Below are 19,595 nucleotides of genomic sequence, written 5' to 3'. Positions count from 1 at the left end.
TTTAGCCTATCCTTTTGACATTAAGTTCCCAGTTATAATCTTTGTGCTATAATTCAGCAATGCTTTCAGTCATGCATGCTTATCTGTAACTGTGTTGCAAGTCCATCTACCTTTTTCAGTGTACTCCACGCATTCAGATACAAAACTTTCAATTCTGCATTTACCCCTCTTGATTTTGTTATCCAGTCGACTGCAATTTTTCCCTATCAACAGCCTATACTCACTACATATTGCCGCTGTGTGTAAACAGGATACCTCATCTATAGTACTATTATCCGCCCTTCCTGCATTTGAATATAAGCATCTTAGGACACTAAACGCGCCATGAGCAATCTTCTGATTCCTAAATTTGTCTAAGGTATTGTTAATATCTGACTCCACAACCGCTCTACTAACTGATTTGAAACTCTGCTTCCTACCTTGCAGCATTAATGTTATCATGTGTGCATCATGTTAGTCCCCTCCCGTTCATCTGCTTCTTAAACCCATGCAGTTCTGCCACCACTCAGATTCAATGCTAAAATGACAGAGTGCGTAACGAGAAGAAGTGCCCATTCACCTGCATTTATTTTGATATGCAGAAAATTGCGGTATGATCCGAGTCGATTATATCAGAAAATACTCTCTTTGTGCAACGTTCTTGCTTTGACGTAAGGAGAAGAATATTGGTTGTAATGCTCAATAATAAAATCAATATTAATGTTTATAGCCACTGAAACCAGCTGAGAGTGGTATCTGTGATGTTGGAGGTGAGGTCTCCTATTCCACACTGAATAAAGTAAAGAAATAATTTGTTATTCAGTCGCTTACGCAAATGAACCTGTTAGCGGAACTTGGTGATGTGCTTGGCGTATTAATATTTGAGAATTGGTATCAAGTTATTTGTTAACGCATTGAAATATATTCTACATGAAGCGCTGTAAATCCATGGAGTAAAAATAAAAAAAAAGTGTAGTCGATAGCAAAAAGGGTTATCTAATAGGTGCAGTACTTAACAACCCTACCTATATGTGATGCCAAACTATTCTCAGATCCTTTTGTTCTACCACAATTATCACTACCCTACGTTTACAGTGTAAGATATACCCTGACTAATCCTACCGAACTACAAAGCCTGGCACTTGTCGGTATTAAATTTCATTTGCCATTTTCAGCCCATATTTCCTACTGGTCCAGATTCCGCTGCTTCTGCGCTGTCCCCTACACCTGCAATATTGGTGTCATCCGCAAATTTGCTGATTCCGTTATCCACATCATCATCCAGATCGTTGATATAGATAAGAAACAACAGCGGACCCAGCACCAATCCTTGCAGCACTCCAGTCAGAGAGGCAACCACCTATTATCACTCTCTAGCTTTTCTCACCATGCCACTGTCTAAACCTTCGAAAAACCTTCTTATTACTGAGGTCAGGCTCACCCGCATGTAATTTTTGTGTTCATTTTTTTCAACTTTTTTTGAACAGAGAAACAGCTTTTGGTATTTTCCAATTGTCTGGCACCTCACCTGCTGCAAGGATGATATAAATATCTCTGCTTGACCCCCGGGAATCTCTGCCTTTGTCTACTGCAGGGTCCGAGAGAACACATTGTCAGGTCCTGCGAATGCATCCATTTCAATTTGTCTGCGAATGGCAAACATCTTTCCATTCTAATCTGTATGCAATCCATGAAGATGATATCGCCTTGCCTCACTTCTATAGTCTCTGTGTCCTGCTGAGTAAATAATGATGCAAATATAATGATCATTTAAGATATGCTCCATCTCTTTCGGCTCCACACACGGATTGCATTCGGATCTGCCAGAAGACCAACTTTATCCCTTGTAACCCCTTTCCTCTTAACATATTTACAGAACCCCTTTGGATTCTCCTTCACTCTGTCTGCTATGGCATCCTCATGCGTCCTTTTAGTTGATCTGATTTCTTTCTTGTGTTCCCTTGCATTTCTTATACTCTATAAGCATCACATTTGTGTCTCTCTGACTATACCTGCAATGAACGTCCTTTGTTTTTCCGTAATCAGGACCTCAATATCCCTTAAAAACCAATGTTACGCACATCTGTTATCTTTTTTTCCTCTTTATTCTGATAGGCATATACAAGATTTATGTTCTCAAAGTTTCTCTTTTGATGTCCACTCACTTTCTATGTACAATTTTGCCAGGAAGCAGCATGCCCAATTCCCAATTGTCATATCCTTTCTGATACCACTAAAATGGACCATTCTCCGATTTAGAATCTAAACTCGAACACCAGACCTATCTGTTTGCTATTTTACTTCGAAAGTATTTGGATTATGATCACTAGATACACCATGTTCCCGGACACAAAATTCTGTTACCAGTCCGGTCTCATTCCGTAACGGCAATCAAGTATCATACACTCTCTTCTTGGGACTTCTCCGTACTGATTAATCAAAAATTCCTCAACACAATTGACAAGCTCTATCTCATCTATTCCTTTTACAATAATAGAGACCCAGTCAGTATGAAGAAAGTACAAATCACCAACAACAATAACTTTATGTTTCTTGCAATTGTTGTCATTCTCTGCAAATTTGTTCCTCTAAATCCCCAGACCTCTTGGGTGGTCTGTAATATAGCTACACCATGTGGTCATACATTCCTTATTTCTCACTTCCACCTATAAGGCCTAACTAGATTAGTTCTCCGGTCTGTCCTGAATGAACACTGCCGTGATATTTCCTTGAATAGTAACGCGACTTCTCCTCAATTAATCTCTTCCGCTCGGTCGCGTCTACAACAAATTAACTCCGGAAGGCTGAGCTAATAGCTCTGTCATCCAGCATCATGATTCCAGCTGTTGGTCCATGTCCTGAACTCTTCTGCTCTTCCTACAATACTTCTCAGCCCAGGACGCCTGTCCACCTCACTCAACCCTTTTGTTCGTGTCTTAGTATGAGGTCTTAACAACATGTTTCATCGGAATCTCTCCATTATCTGTTCAGACACTCTGGTTCCCGTATCCCGGCAACTTTAATTTACACTCCACAGTGCAGCACTAGGAAATTGTCCCGCTAGGATATTAGACTTCTTCCACTTCAGGTGCACACCGTCTTTTCTGTACAGGCCCCAACTTCCCTGGAACAGAGTTCAATGATCCAAAAATCTTATGTTCGATTTTTGCCTCCCTATCACATGGCACGGGTAGCAATCCTGAGATCACAACCATCGAGATCCTGCCCTTTAACTTATCATCTAAAACCCTGAACTCACTTTGCTGATCCTCGTCACCCTTCCTACGAATCTCATCGGTATCTGAATGGACCATGGCCTCTGGCTGTTCAGTATCCTGTTTAAGCATGTTGGGAACTCTATCTTAGATGTCGCTGACTCTATTTCTCCTGCGGCATCATACCATCCACGTATCGCGTTCCAGTCCACAGAGGTCTTTTCTGTTTCCCTAACTAACAAAACTCCAATCACCATGGCTCGACTCTTCGAGGCCCTTTGGAGTTGCAGAATCAGACAGTGCCAGAAACCTAACCGCCATATATTTCCTCTGCTAGGTCATTACCCAAAAGGTACCCAAAGTGGTATACCTGCTGTTGAAGGGAATGGCCACAGGGGTACTCCGCACTAGTTGCTTAACACCTTCCCCTTCTTCGTGACTGTCATGAAATGAGTCTGCGCAGGCTCCCAATTTCTAATTTTACGCACGTTACAAAATGTGCAGCAGCGAAGGTGAATTCCCTCTAAGAGGTTGGAATGAATATCAGTGATCCCTAGTCGTTATTTGTCCAGCTGAGACGCCACGCAGATGGTTAGATTGTAGAAACTCCGCGTGTATTGTACATACGTGAGCGTTGCGATCGTAAGTGAGCGAATAATAGAATCTGAGACTTAGCACATGGCCAACGGAATGCTCCGTACGCGCAAATAAATGCTGGGGGTGGGATGTAAACAAGTCAGTTAGACTTTAATACGTACTGGTTTTTAGGAAATAATTTCTCAGCAGATGGTGTTCCAGCACCAGGAGACATTTTCTCTTGAACAAAGAAGGGATAGCAAACTTGTTTTCAGTCCTCGTGAATTCGGAAATGATTGCCTCGCTTTTATGTTTTCTGATCAAATTTTCGGAGACAGAGTATTCAACAAAATTTTCTGTAGATGGAGAATTATTAAAGGCGAGGAAGGCTGTATTATCCTTCCGCATGGGTGCCGTATTTGGGTACGTATGGAGTTATCATATGGGAAAGTTGTACAAAGAACGTATCGGAGAAATAATTTCCACCTGTGTTCTCAAAGATAAGAACAGTGCAGATTTTCCACAACAGCATACGATTTTTAATACAAATAATTGAAAGCCTTACTGCCATGATAGTGAACATTTATAAAGAAACCGTCGTATGTAATATGTACATAGAATTTCAGAAGCCCTTGGATCTTGTAGTCAAAAAGTGGATGAGAAAATGCCAAATGCATTGACTTATTTTACTCGATAAATTCTTCTTGGAGCATCATCCTTAATCTTTCCTTTATCGGGCAAAGATTTCCATGTCTCTCTTTACTTTCTCTTACTTTTGGTCTCTTCGAATAGTATGGAAACCAGGCCGATGCATCAAATTGATTTAAAGACAGAATGAGGAACAATTATGACTATTTCGCATACTGATGCTCAACTGACATTGACGAAACATCAGCTGATGAGGTGTGCGTGTGTGTGTGTGTGTGTGTGTGTGTGTGTGTGTGTGTGTGTGTGTGTGTGTGTGTGTGTGTGTGTGTGTGTGTGTGTGTGTACAAGACACGAGGCCCAGGAAGGCAGTGCGATTAATTGTTGCGTCCACTTTCTAATATCTATATCTATTACTGTCCTACGGATCGGTGTTTAGGCAACACTTTGTGTGGGAACATGGCAAATGGTCAGGACAATCATAAGATCAAAGTGGAGAGAAATAGCGGAAGCTAAAATACTGATTTATAGAATAGTTCAGTGGTGAATATCTGAAATGAAAAAGAACGATGGGATTCCTGTGGATGGTAACGGATGTATATTTAGTGCGTAAGGTTGCTAATTTTAATCAGATTTTGGCAATGTTGGTACAAATTAGAAGGTTGAATTAAATGATACGCAGACGGCTGCAACATCACCGCTAAATAGATTTTCTGGAGCACGACCATTATACGGCTTTAAATAGATTAGAAGGCAAAGATATAGACTGTATTTTGAGTGGAATGGATAATATAGAGGTGAGAGACGGAAATCTTGAAGATTAGGGGCACTTTCGTTCACTGTGCAGATACTTTTTTAGGAAAATATGTTAATCCAATCAGCACTTAGTTTCTTCAGTGCAAAACCGATTTTATTTAAAACACTGAATTGCACGAGTCTCACTGGGGTTGGAGATGAAGATATGATCACGACATATGATAAGGTTAAACAATGGAAGACACCCCCACAGACAAGCTGTTACAAAGGAATCTCCTAACGCCTGGAGCAGAGCTACAGGCCTCTTCCCAGAAACAGATGGGTTCCTTATGCAACGAAGGATCAACATGAAAACGTATCAAAAATTTCACAATAAAAGACCAAGAATTCCAGGACGATAAATGCAGAAAATGTCAAGAGAAACATTCAACACATTTCAGGTTCCTGCACGGGACAACTCAATCTGATTCCTGACACGGGGGGAGAAACAAGTGGCAAACTTCATTCAATAAATACAAGCTTAAGAAGACACCAACCCTAAGCACTATCCCTCACTATAAATACAAGTAGAATCATAGAATCAGAGAAAACCTACAGCACAATACAGGCCTTTCGGACCACAAAGTTGTGCCGAACATGTCTCTACCTTTGAAATTGCTAGGCTTACCGATAGCCCTCTATTTCACGAAGCTATCTAAAAGCCTCTTAAAAAACTTTATCGTATCCGCCTCCACCACCGTTGCCAATAGCCCATTCCACGCACTCAGCAATCACTGAGTAAAAAACTTACCCCTGACAACTCCTCTGTACCTACTCCCCAGCACCTTAAAGCTGTGTCTTCTTGTGGCAACTATTTTAGCCCTGGAAAAAAGCTGCTGACTATCCACACGATCAATGCCCGTCATCATCTTGTACACCACTATCAGGTCACCCCACATCCTCCTTCGCTCCAAGAAAAAAAGGCCGAGTTATCTCAACCTATTCTCATAAGACATGCTCCCCCATCCAGGCAAAATTCTTGTAAATCTCCTCTGCACCCTTTCTATGCCTTCCACATCCTTCCTGTAGTTTGGAGACCAGAAATTAGCACAGTGCTTCAAGTGGGGTCTGACCATGGTCCTACATAGCTGCGGCATTACCTCTCGGCTCCTAAATTCAATTCCACGATTGATAAAGGCCAATAAACCATACGTCGTTTTACCAACAGGGTCATCCTGCCCAGATGTTTTGAGCATCATTTTTTGAGAAACAAAAAAGGGTTTCTTCCCTTTTCATACCTCCGTTGTTGGTACCAATATGTACCACGGCCCCTGGCTGTTCTCCCTCCCACCACAGGATATCTTGGACGCGAGCCGAAGCACGCGGGACCCTTGCACCTGGGAGGCAAACTACCATCTGAATTTCTTTCCTGCGTCCACAGGATCGCCTGTCTGACCCCTTAACAATAGAGTCCCCTATCACTACTGCCTTCCTCTTCCCTTTCCTACACTTTTGAACCGCAGGGCCAGACTCTGTGCCGGAGGCATGGCCACTGCCGCTTCCCGCAGGCAGGCTGACCCTCCCCAACAGTACTCAAACATGAGTACTTATTTTCAAGGGGTACAGGCACAGGGGTACTCTCTAGTACCTGATTCTTCCCCTTCCCCCTCCTAACTGTGACCCACTTGTCTGTGCCCCATGGCCCCGGTGTGCCCACCTGCCTATAACTCCTCTCTATCACCTCATCGCTCTCCCTGACTATGCGAAGGTCATCGAGCTGCATCTCCAGTTCCCTAACTCGGTCCCTCAGGAGCTGCAGCTCGACAAATCTGGTGCAGGTATGGCCGGCCGGGAGGTCGGGAGTCTCCAGGACCCCACACATCTGACACCGAGCACAGAAATCTGGCCTCACAGAAATACTTCCTACCTCGCCTCGTCCGTTTACCGCCTACGCCCGTTGAGCCAAAGCCCTACTACTCTGCTGCCTCTCATTCCGCTGCCCGCTGGATATGGCGGTCTTCTTTTTAAACCTTTCGCGCTCTACTGGCAGACATCACGCGCCTGCGTAGTCTTGCCTCTCTTTCCTAACGGAGTAGGAAAAAACTCCCTTCGCTCCGAAAAATCAGCCGTTCACTCTCATCCTTCTTGCTCCGATCCAGTCTGATCCAGTTTTAAAGTCAGAGATCTACAATTTGTATTACGTCTAATCCATTATTACAGACAGGACAATTCCTAATAACGATTCGGTTATAATTTTGCAGGATAAACAAACAAGAACATCTTTATTAGTAGATATAGCCATTCAGAACAAGCATAACATCCAGAACTCAATAAGTGTAAAACACCGGAAATATGCAGAATTTAAGAGTATATTGCACGATCACGAGAAATGAATAGTGTATATACGGTCCTAATATCTACAAGTGGTATCATGCCAAAAATCACTATACAATAGCATTAAACAATTAGACCAACAGAGAAATATTATGTCAACCTTCAGAAAGCCACAATGCTATACACAGAGACATAAATAACGTACAACACAATGCAGGCACTTCGGCCCACAAAGTTGGAAATTACTATGCTTAACCATAGCCCTCTATTTTTCAAAGCTCCATGTACCAATCCAAAAGTCCCTCAAAAGACCCTACCGTATCAGCCTCCACCACCGTTGTCGGCACCCATTCCACGTACACATCAGTCTCTGAGTAAAACAATTGCCCCGCTATCTCCTTTGTACCTACTTCCCAGCACCTTAAACTTGTGTCCTCTTGTGGCAACCATTTCAGCCCCAGGAAAAAGCCTCTGGCTATCCACACGATCAATGCCTCTCACCATCTTATACACCTCTATCAGGTCGCCTCTCATCCTAAGACACTCCAAGGAGAAAAGGCCGAGTTCACTCAACCTATTCTCATAAGGCATGCTCCCCAATCCAGGTTACATCCATGTAAATATCATCTGTACACTTTCTATGGATTCCACATCCTTCCTGTAGTGAGGCGACCAGAACTGAGCACAGTACTCCAAGTGGGGTCTGACCATGTTCCTATATAGCTGCAACATTACCTATCGGCTCCTAAGTTCAATTCCACGTGTACTGCGTATGTTAATCAAAATGGCTTCTTTGTTTTGTTAAGAGTAGGAAAGCTTCTTTGTATGATAAGTGCTTTCTCTCGCAGTTGTTTAGCTTTAGACTTGGTGATAACGGGATGTATTCATTTGTTAACCAATGGGGAATTGTTATTTTGTCTTGTGGGTCTGGGAAGGGTTTTTTTTCGCAGTCTTTTGGAGAGTCGGGAAGAAGACGCCGAGGAAGGTGGACGTACGCGGCACTGCTCTGTCGTCCACCAGGGTGGTCCTAGGTGCAAGGACGTGGAGGTCGGAGGAAAGTGACGAGGGGACGACTGGTTCGATGGTTGAGCTCCTACGATGTGCACTAAACTGACTGAACTTTGGTAAGTTGGCGCTTTTTACTCTATTTTCTTTTCCTTCATATATACTGTATTGCAAAGTACTCTTTTAGTTTTAGTAAAATCTTTAAAGTGTATTCCATAACGGTATCTGGTGTGAGTTTGATATTGTGTGTGTGCGCGCTGCATAAACTTGATTCTCACAGACATATAACAGCCTGTTGGGTAAGTGTTACATACGATTGATGAAGGCCAATACAGCATTTACCTTCTTAACCATAGAGGCAACCTGCGCAGCTGCTTTGAGCGTCCTAAGGGCTTGGACCCCAAGATCTCTCTGATCCTCCACTTTGCCAGGAGTCTTAGCATTAATACTACATTCTGCCATCGTATTTGACCTACCAAAATGAACCACTTCACACTTACCTGAGTTCAACTCCGTCTGCCACTTCTCAGCCCAGAATACATTCCAGAATTAATGGAGAATTCCGAGCAATTATAAAATGAGTGTTCCTGGCTATACCATATCTCAAATTTTTCCAAATTGAACTGAGAAAACAAATAAGCAGGTGTAAATGAAAAACAAAATAATAATCTCCAGCTGCGAGGAAAGATACATTTAGATTCAGTGTAACTTATTTTATTCCTCCCCTTATCGGCAGGTCTTAGACTCCAAAATTTGTGCCATTGTCAGTATGTAGTTCTGTCTTGTATAACCAATGTGTCATTGAAATACTAATGCAGTTTATATTTTTGCAATTGCATTCTGAGTGAATGTGTATTGTGTTTAAGGCCAAAGTGAAATCTAAACTCTGGTGTTATGACTTTGGAAGATAAATGCTGAAAATAAAATTGCATGGATCATTTTATCAACAACTATATTCAATGGATGTACACAATTAAACATTTTGGGTAGCATATAGCTTTAAAACTACTGTTATAATTGTCCAAAAGAACTTGCTCTGCCGATACCGACCAATGAAAAGATGAATTCCACTGATGAAGTCCACGTGCAGAATAAAAGGCCAGAGTCGACGAAAGATCCGATCACTGTATTTTTTTAGAGTCAGGTTGAGGCTGTAACAATTTCCAGTGTGTTTAGATTCTGTATTAATATGCATGTGTTTACATTTTGTGTAAGGATGATGTTACGGATTAATCGTTCATTTTGTAAATTTATGAATGCTGGAAATTGGGTGCGCAGCCCGATTGACCCTTACTGGCCGTTCGGGTCAAATTTGACCTGTTGTGACATTTGCCAGCAGTAAAAGCACCCTAAATGCCACCTTAAGCCAGAATTTGATGACTTTTCCTAAAGTGACACAAAATGTGCAAAAATGAAAATACTTTAAAATGTCATTCTTTTGTACAGGTGCTATAAATGTTTGTACATTGAGGCTGGTCCATGTCAAATTTGACCCGTATCTATTGAAATGCATTTTAGATCTCTGAAACATTATTTAAGGATTAATCACCCATTTATTAATGTCCTGACGAAAGCTCTCGGCCAGAAACGTCGACAGTCCTTCCCCTTATAGATGCTGCCTGGCCTGCTGTGTTCCACCAGCATTTAGTGTGTGTTGTTTGAATTCCCAGCATCTTCAGATTTCCTCGTGTTTGCTCTTGAGAATATGAACATATTGCTTGGGCTAAGCTTCACTGTAATTTCGTCAATTTCTATCATATGTGCCGAGGATCGAATATCGGGTCAAATTAATAATTCTATTCCCACGGAAATGAAAGAGGGGACATTGTTGATATTATCCGTCAAGAATTGCAATTGAATACATGGCAATTATGAGCTTGCAATTTTCGACAGAAGTTTGATGACTGAGGACGTAAAATGAAGGCAAGTTGAGATAATGTTTTGTATGCTTGTTCGTGAAAGAATCGACCATGAACTTATATATGGACAAGCACTTAAGCGTACTATACCCTTCGAAATAACACTGCAATTTCTATTAGAGGTGTTTCGCAAGGAAGTGGAGATCCTGGATGTGAATGAAATTCGTCCATTTTCCAGGAGAACAGAACTGTTTTGCAGATCTCTAAAGCCAATCCAACTGGGGTACATTTAGGTCTCAAGAGCGACATTGTTCAACTGAAAAAGTACGAGGAGGGTAATATAATTGCCGACCTGCTGTTAGGGAAATACTTGGACCGAAAGCTGCAGTCATCGTTTCAACCAATGTTTACGGCTACAGATGAAAACAATCCTCGGAAATCACAGCATAGATCCTCATTACAGTGCTGAACTTCTACAATAGTCCACACATATTCGAGCATGATGTTTACAGGGACATTATATACGAGCACGCAATGAAAATCACCGTGATGATGGAAGTTAAAGCAAATGATGTGGATGAAGTGTGGAATGTTGAGCTGACATATTCCTTTAATGCACTAACTTCACAAAAAATGCGCATGGCGTGCTTATTTGCGATCAAGAAACTGGAGTGACTGGAATCGAAGAGTCTTTAGATTTTGTAGAAGTAAACCACAATTCACTCGATATTCAAGCTGTTGATCACGGGATTACCGGACAATTCAAAGGGCTGATCGAGGTCATTGACATCAATAACAAAACAACTGAGATAAACGTGGTATCAGCCACATTGCCAAACCCAGAAAATGTCTCGCCGGGAACTTTAATCACCTTGAACAATATTTTCGATCTTGACTTTGGAGAGAGGGTCAAGTGAGCTACCAGATATCGAAGAACATCACCTTTATGTTGCAAACGTCATCCAATTACAAGTGAAACGTTGAATGGTGTAATTTTGTTTGCGAATTAAATATCTTTTTTTTACCAGAGATTTCGTATCACCTTCACTGTCAACAATGAAACCATCCACAATGCAGTTACTGATGTAAACGATAACAATGCGTTGCTGACCCATCCTACGACGTTTATGTGGCTGAAAGCAACACACTTTCCCATTCCATCATCACAGCATCTGCAAACTAACTTTATCTTTTGAAGAATTCCTATATTTTTTACTCAGTTCCGGCCAAACATATACAAACCTTTCAAGTATCCACTTACCTCAGCATTAACTCAATGAACTGCATTATTAACGCAATGGGCTCTTTTGACGATGAGTAAGACAAAATCTTCCAGATCCATTCTAATGCCCATGACTTGGCAGCTGCCCCGCTGAAATGTGGTGCTACAGTGAATGTGATCATCCTGGATCAAAATCCCGAAGCTCCGGTGATTATTACATCTTCAGCATGGAGTCTATCAGCTGCGGTACCCAGTGTGCGGATCAGGGTTAACTGGTGAACAAGATAATGACTGAGGCAACTGAGGCAGTTTATGTTCAGAACCTGCGCCTTTATACCAGATGATGAAAGCTACCAATCCCAGTTTTATTATTAGGCAAACGTCTGGAGAAATCGGAAGAGCGCAACGTCTTGGACACAAACTTCTGTCATGTTGTTGAAAGACAACGAACAGCCAAGACTATCAAGGACAGTCACAATTCACATTAGAGTTTTGCAGAATAGAACTGGTACAGTCACCGGAATCGTTCATTTCGTGACAAATACCGAGTGTGTGTGTGTGTGTGTGTGTGTGTGTGTGTGTGTGTGTGTGTGTGTGTGTGTGTGTGTGTGTGTGTGTGTGTGTGTGTGTGTGTGTGTGTGTGTGTGTGTGTGTGTTTATTTTAATTTTGAGATAGGAGAGCAGATGGGAAGGGATTCGGTGGATCAAAGGGAATATTTCGGATATGATCAGTTCAGTTCCGTGCATATAGCAGGAATCCGAAAGTTGTGGTTAAATAGAGATTTATTCTTGCTTTTGATGGTGTGTAATGTACAGCTCAATGCGAGTGTTTGGGATATTCCCAGTTATGGTGAAGGGATCTGCTTTTATCTTCGATTTTACTGCATAGAAAAAGAACACTCTCCAAGCGGATTACGTCCCACTCGACCTGATTTTACGTTCAAGACAATTCAAGCCCGTTCCAACAAGATTTCGTCTCCACGTCAATTTAATTGCCTGTAATCAGAACGTGGAACTGTTTACATTGCGGAGCATTGTCTCAGATGAAGTAACTTGACAAGCAGTTGGTATACAATCGAGCACAGAACTTCATACACTCAGACATATTATTATGTACTTCGTTTTCCTTCTGTTGCTAGAACTCATGCACTTTAAGGTTCGATGTGCTGTGCTTTTAGAGACGCTGTTTCGCATACCGCTATTGAACCTGTCTGGCTTTCTCCTTTAATCTGTCACATAAACAATGCCTTTTTGTCCAGAGAACTGCCACTCATTGGAATATGCTGCGTTTGAACGCCCTTTTGTGTAAACTCTAGAACTAGAAGAGCTGATCTATCTACACATCTCAATATCTTATAATCATCTATCATGTGTCCCCGTAGTTTCCGCTGCACTGGAGCAAATAACCTAAATTTGCCAAAAATCTCTTTACAGAATATATCATTTGATAGTGGTGGCATCCTTTTCTACATCTTCTCAAAGGCATCTGCATACTTCCAATAATAAGGCCACCAGAACTTAGTGCAGTACTCTAGATGCAGTCCAAGCAGAAACTTACAAAGAAGCGACATATCGTTCTGATTTTGAGCTCTATGACTGGCCTAATGAACATCTTCCTTATTGTCCTTCATTTATGGACTTTGACCACAAAGTCTTTATTCACCCACCATTAATGTCCCCATCATCCATGTAATGTCCTTCCCTGCACTAAGCCTTAAGGGTTTTTCACCATCCAAGTCATGCCTTCATATCATTGCTACCATCCGAGAGCCTAAAGGAGCTATAATAGGAGTAATAGGCAGTTAGTCACAGCGGGGCCTGCGGAGAGAGAAAGGTGGGTAACAGTCAGTAGTGGAAAGGGCAGAAGTCAGAGGCGAGAGAGCACCCCTGTGACTGTACCACTTGACAATAAATACTCCTGTTAGGGGAGACGGCCTCCCTGGGAGAAGCAACAATGGTCACGCCTCTGGCAAAGAGTATGGCCCTGTGGCTCAGAAGGGTGTGGAAAGGAAGAAGATGCCAGTACTGATAGGGGACTCTATAGTCAGGGGTCAGATGGGCGATTCTGTGGACGCAGGAAAGAAACACGGATGTTGGTTTGCCTCCCAGGTGCCAGGGTCCATTGGCACCCGCATGGGTCCTAGTTATCCCTGCCTTTTTGTTGGCTTTGTGCAACAGTCCATGTTCCAAGCCTATACGGGTATCGGTCCCCCTCTTTTCCTTCGCTGCATCGACGACTGCATTGGTGCTGCCTCCTGCACGCATGCTGAGCTCATTGACTTCATTAACTTTGCCTCCAACTCACCCTGCCCTCAAATTTACCTGGTCCATTTCTGACACCTCCCTCCCCTTCCTTAATCTTTCGGTCTCCTTCTCTGGAGACGGATTATCTGCTGATATCCACTATAAGCCTACAGACTCTCACAGCTAGCTGGACTATTCCTCTTCCCACCCTGTCTCTTGCAAAAGTGCTATCCGCTTCTCACAATTCCTCCGCCTCCGCCGCATCTGCTCTCAAGATGAGGCTTTTCATTCCAGGACTAAGGAGATGTCTTCCTTTTTTAAACAAAGGAGCTTCCCTTCTTCCACCATCAACTCTACTCTCAAACGTATCTCTCCCATTTCCCGCACATCTGCCCTCACCCCATCCTCCCGCCACCCCACTCGGGATAGGGTTCCCCTTGTTCTCACCTACCACCCCACCAGCCTCCGGGTCCAACGTATAATTCTCCGTAACTTCCGCCACCTCCAACGGGATCCCACTACCAAGCACATCTTTCCCTCCCCACCCTTTCTGCTTTCTGCAGGAATCGCTCCCTACGCGACTCCCTTGTCCACTCGTCCCCCCCCCCCCCCATCCCTTCCCACCGATCTCCCTCCTGGCACTTATCCTTGTAAGCGGAACAAGTGCTACACCTGCCCTTACACTTCCTCCCTCACCACCTCCCTCACCCCAGACAGTCCTTACAGGTGAGGCGACACTTCACCTGTGAGTCGGCTGGTGTGGTATACTGCGTCCGGTGCTCCAGGGGTGGCCTTTTATATATTGGTGAGACCTGACGCAGTCTGGGAGACCGTTTCGATGAACACCTACGATCTTTCCGCCAGATAAAGCAGGATGTCCCAGTGGCCACACATTTTAATTCTACGTCCCCATTCCCATTCTGATATGTCTATCCATGGTCTCCTCTACTGTCAAGATGATGCCACACTCAGGTTGGAGGAACAACACCTTATATACCGGTTGGGTGGCCTCCAACCTGACTTCTCTAACTTCCGTTAATGCCCCCCCCCTCCCCTTCTTACCCCATCTCTGACATATATAGTTGTTTTTTTCTCTCTCTCTTTCTGCTCATCACTCTTCCTGTTCTCCATCTCCCTCTGGTGCTCCCCTCCTCCTTTCTTTCTCTGTAGGCCTCCTGTCCCATGATCCTTTCCGTTTTCTAGCTCTGTATCACTTTCGCCAATCACCTTTCCGGCTCTCAGTTTCACCCCACCCCTCCGGTCTTCTCCTATCATTTTGTATTTTCCCCTCCCCCTGCTACTTTAAAATCTCTTACTATCTTTCCTTTCAGTTAGTCCTGACGAAGGGTTTCCACCCGAAACGTCGACAGTACTTTTCCATATAGATGCTGCCTGGCCTGCTGTGTTCCACCAGCATTTTGTGTGTGTTGCTTGAATTTCCAGCATCTGCAGATTTCCTCGTGTTTGCCAGGGTCAATGATGTTTCTGATCGCGTCCATGATATTTTGAAGTGGGAAGGTGAACAGCCAGATATCTCCATACATATTGGTACCAACGACATAGGCAAGAAAAGGGAGAAGGTCCTGAAAGCAGACTACAGGAAGTTAGGAAGGATGTTGAGAAGCAGGACCACAAAGATAGTCATTTCGGGATTAATGCCTGTGTCATTTGACAGTGAGAATAGGAATAGAATGAGGTGGAGGATAAATGTGTGGCTGAGGGATTGGAGCAGTGGGCACGTATTCAGATTTTTCGGATCATTAGGACCTCTTTTGGGGCAGGTGTGACTTGTACAAAAAGGACGAGTTGCACTTGAATTCCAGGAGGACCAATATTCTAGCGGGGATGTTTGCTAAGACTTCTGGGGAGAATTTAAACTAAAATTGCGGTGGGGGGGGGGGGGTTATGAACCGAACTAAAGTGATGGAGGAAAAGGAGGTTGGCTCAGAAATAGAGAAATCTTGGCGACAGTGCGAGAGGAAGGATGTGTAGGTGATAGAGAAGGGACGCGTTCAGACAGATGATTTGAGATGTGTCTATTTTAATGCGAGCAGTATTATCAACAAAGCGGATGAGCTTAGAGCGTGGATCAGCGCTTGGAGCTATGATGTTGTGGCCATTACAGAGACTTAGATGGTGCAGAGGTAGGAATAACTACTTCAAGTGCCAGGCTTCAGATATTTCAGAAAGGACAGGGAGGGAGGCAAAGGGGGTGGGGTGTGGCACTGTTGATTAGGTATCACGACTGCAGGAAAGGAGCAAGTTATGGAGGGGTTGTCTACGGAGTCTCTGTGGGTGGAAGTTAGGAATAAGAAAGGGGCACTTACTCGTTTGGGTATATATTGTAGACCAGACAAAAGCAGCAGGGTAATCAAGAAGCAGATAGGTAGACAGATTCTGCAAAAGTGTAATAATTACAGGGTTGTAGTTGTGGGGGATTTATAATATCCCAGATATTGATTGGCATCTCCCTAGAGTGCGGGGTTTAGATGGGGTCGAATTTGTTAGGTGTGTTCAGGAATGGTTCTTAACGCAATATGTAGATAAACCTGCAAGGGGAGAGGCTGTACTTGATCTAGTATTGGGAAATGAACCTGGTCAGGTGTCAGGTCTCTCAGTGGAAGAGCATTTTGCAGAAAAGTGATCACAGTTCTATTTCCTTTACTATAGCATTGGAGAGGGATAGGAACAGACAACTTAGGGGAACGATTAATTGGAGTAAGAAAAAGTATGAGGCTATCAGCTAGGAACTTGGATGCATGAATTGGATACAGATGTTCTCGGGGAAAAGCACGGAAGAAATGTGGCAAATGTTTAGGGGATGTTAGCGTGGGGTTCTCCATAGTTACGTTCCAATGAAACAGGGAAAGGATGTTAGGCTCTAAGAATCGTAATATACAAAGGCTATTTTAAATCTGGTCAATAAGAAAAGAAGACCTTTCGACAGCTTCAAAAACTAGGAAATGATAGAGATCAAGAAGATTATATGACTAGCAGTAAGGAGCTTTGGATTTAAGTTAGGAGAGCCAGTAGGGATCATGAGAAGGCCTTGGCGGACAGGATTTAGGAAATTCCCAAGACATTCTACAAGTATGTGAGCAGCAAGAGAATATGACGTGAGAGAATAAGACCAGGGAGGAGATTACTGAGCCTCTGGTGATGATCTTTGCATCTTCAATCAGGACGGCAGAGATTCCGGAGGATTGGGAGGTTCCAGATGTTGTTCCCATATTCAAGAAAGGGGGTAAAAATAGCCCAGAAAATTGTAGACAAATGCGTCTTACTTCAGTGGTTGGTAAATTGATGGAGCGGATCCTGAGAGGCAGGACTTATGAACATTAGGAGAGGCATTACGTGATTAGGAATAGTCAGCATGGCTTTATTAAAGGCAGGTCGTGTCTTACGAGCATGATTGATTTTTTGAGGATGTGAAGAAACACATTGATGAAGGTAGAACAGTAGATGCAGTGTATATGGATTTTAGCAAGGCATTTGATAAGGTACCCCATGCACGACTTATTGAGAAAATATGGAGGCATGAAATCTAAGGGGACATTGCTTTTTGGATTCCGAACAACCCAGCCCACAGAAGGCAAAGAGGGGTTGCAGATGGGTCATAATCTGCATAGAAGTCGGTGACTAGTGGGGCGCCTCAGGGATCCATTCTGGGACCCCTACGCTTCATGAGTTTGAGAAACGATGTTGATAAGGATGTGGGGAGAGGGGGTTGGGTTAGTAAATTTGCTGATGACACAGAGGTGAGGGGTTTTGTGGGTAGTGTGGATGGCCGTCAGCGGTTACAGCGGGACGTTGATAGGATGCAAAACGGGCCCGAAAAGTGGCAGACGGTGTTCAACACAGATAAGTGTGAGCTGGTTCATTTTAGTAGGTTAAATATTATGGCAAAATATAGCATTGATGGTAAGACTCTTGGAAGTGTGGAGGATCAGAGGGATCTTGGAGTCCGAGTTCATGGGACTCTCAAAGCTGCTTGAAGGTTCACTCTGTGAATAGGAAGGCATACGGTGCATTGGCCTTCAGCAACCGTGGGATTGAGTTTAAGAGGCGAGAGGTAAGGTTGCAGATAAATAGGTCCCTAGTGATTGACCCACTTGAGGTACTGTGCTCAATTCCGGTCGCATCACTACAGGAAGGACGTGGAAACCATAGAAAGAGTGCAGAGGAGATCTACAAAGATATTACCTGGATTGGGAAGCATGGATTATGAGAATAGGTTGTGTCAACTCGGCCTTTTCTCCTTGGAGCGACGGAGGATGAGAGGTGACCTGATAGAAGTGCACAAGATAATGAGAGGCATTGATCGTCAGGGTAGTCAGTGGCTTTTTCCCAAGGTTGAAATGGCTATCACAAGAGGGCATAGTTTTAAGGTACTTGGAAATAGGTACAGAGTCGTTGTCGGGGTAAGTTTTTTACGCAAAGAGTAGTGAGTGTGTGGAATTGGTTGCTGGCGGTGGTGTTGGAGGCAGAAACGATTGGATCATTTACGAGGCTCCTAGATAAGTCCATGGAGCTTTGTCCTGTCTGTTGTGGCGGATGGAGCGGAGGTGCTCGACGAAGCGGTCCCCAATCTGCGTCGGGTCTCGCCAATGTAGAGGAGCTCCATTATGCTGTAGTGGCCATTACAGAGACTTGGCTGGCACCAGGACAGGAATGGATTCTGTGGTTCAAAATGTGGTATAGATACATGTTATGAGGGGATTCTTCGGCCGGGTCAAAATTGACCCATACTGTGAAGGTAAGGTAAACACAAAGTACCATGCAGATGCTGGGCTTAAAGCAACACGTACACCACGCTGGAGGATCTCAGCAGGTCGGGCAGCATTCGTGGAAACGAACAGTCAACGTTTCGTGCCGAGACCCTTCGCCAGGACTGAAGTGAAAGGGGGGAGCAGGGGCCCTATAAAGAAGGTGGGGTGAAGGTGGGAAGGAGAAGCTGGTAGGTGCCAGGCGAAAACCCAGTAAGAGGAAAGATCAAAGTGTGGGGGAGGGAAAGCAGGGAGGGGATAGGCTGGAAAGGTGAAGAAAGAATGTAAGGGGAAAGCACTATGTAGTAGAAGAAGTCGGAATCATGAGTGAGGTGATAGGCAGCTGGAGGAGGAGTCTGAGTGAAACTGGGATGGGGAGGTGGAGGGAGGGAATTACTGGAAGTTAGAGAATTCAATGTTCATGCCAAGGGGCTGGAGACTACCCAGACGGTATATGAGGTTTGGCTCCTCCAACCTGTGTTTGCCCTCATCACGGCAGTAGAGGAGGCCATGTATGGACATATCCGAATCGGAATGTGAAGCAGAGTTGAAGTGGCTGGCAACCGGGAGATCCTGTCTGTTGTGGCGGATGGAGCGGAGGTGCTCGACGAAGCAGTCCCCAATCTGCGTCGGGTCTCGCCAATGTAGAGGAGGCCGCCCGAGGAGCACCGGCTGCAATAGATGACCCCAACAGACTCACAAGTGAAGTGTTGCCTCACCTGGAAGGACTGTTTGCGGCCCTGAATGGTGGTAAGAGAGGAGGTGTAGGGACAGGTGTAGAACTTACACTTGCAGGGATAAGTCCCAGATAGGATATCTGTGGGGAGGGACGTGTCGGCCAGGGAGTCGCGGAGGGAATGATCCCTGCGGAAAGCGGAGTGGGATGGAGAAGGAAAGATGTGCTTAGTGGTGGGGTCCTGTTGAAGGTGGCGGAAGTTGCGGAGGATATGTGCTGGATCCGGAGGCTGGTGGGGTGGTAGGTGAGGGCAAGGGGAACTCGGTCCTTGTTCTGGTG

The 19,595-nt window shown here is 44.1% G+C and overlaps 1 protein-coding gene across 1 annotated transcript in view; it reads left to right on the top strand.

Annotated features, from left to right (window-relative positions):
- Positions 1 to 19,595, top strand: part of LOC140739556 (uncharacterized) — a 76,614-nt gene that overhangs the window by 11,612 nt on the left and 45,407 nt on the right. Inside the window, exons 3-4 of the mRNA XM_073067952.1 lie at positions 10,587 to 10,683; positions 11,084 to 11,261. Coding sequence (XP_072924053.1) covers positions 10,587 to 10,683; positions 11,084 to 11,261 — 275 coding nt within the window. The remainder of the gene's footprint in view (positions 1 to 10,586; positions 10,684 to 11,083; positions 11,262 to 19,595) is intronic.

The sequence above is a fragment of the Hemitrygon akajei genome, chromosome 15 (genome assembly GCF_048418815.1).
Source record: "Hemitrygon akajei chromosome 15, sHemAka1.3, whole genome shotgun sequence".
NCBI classification, from domain to species: Eukaryota; Metazoa; Chordata; class Chondrichthyes; order Myliobatiformes; family Dasyatidae; genus Hemitrygon; species Hemitrygon akajei.
This window is presented reverse-complemented; position numbering and strand designations above follow the sequence as displayed.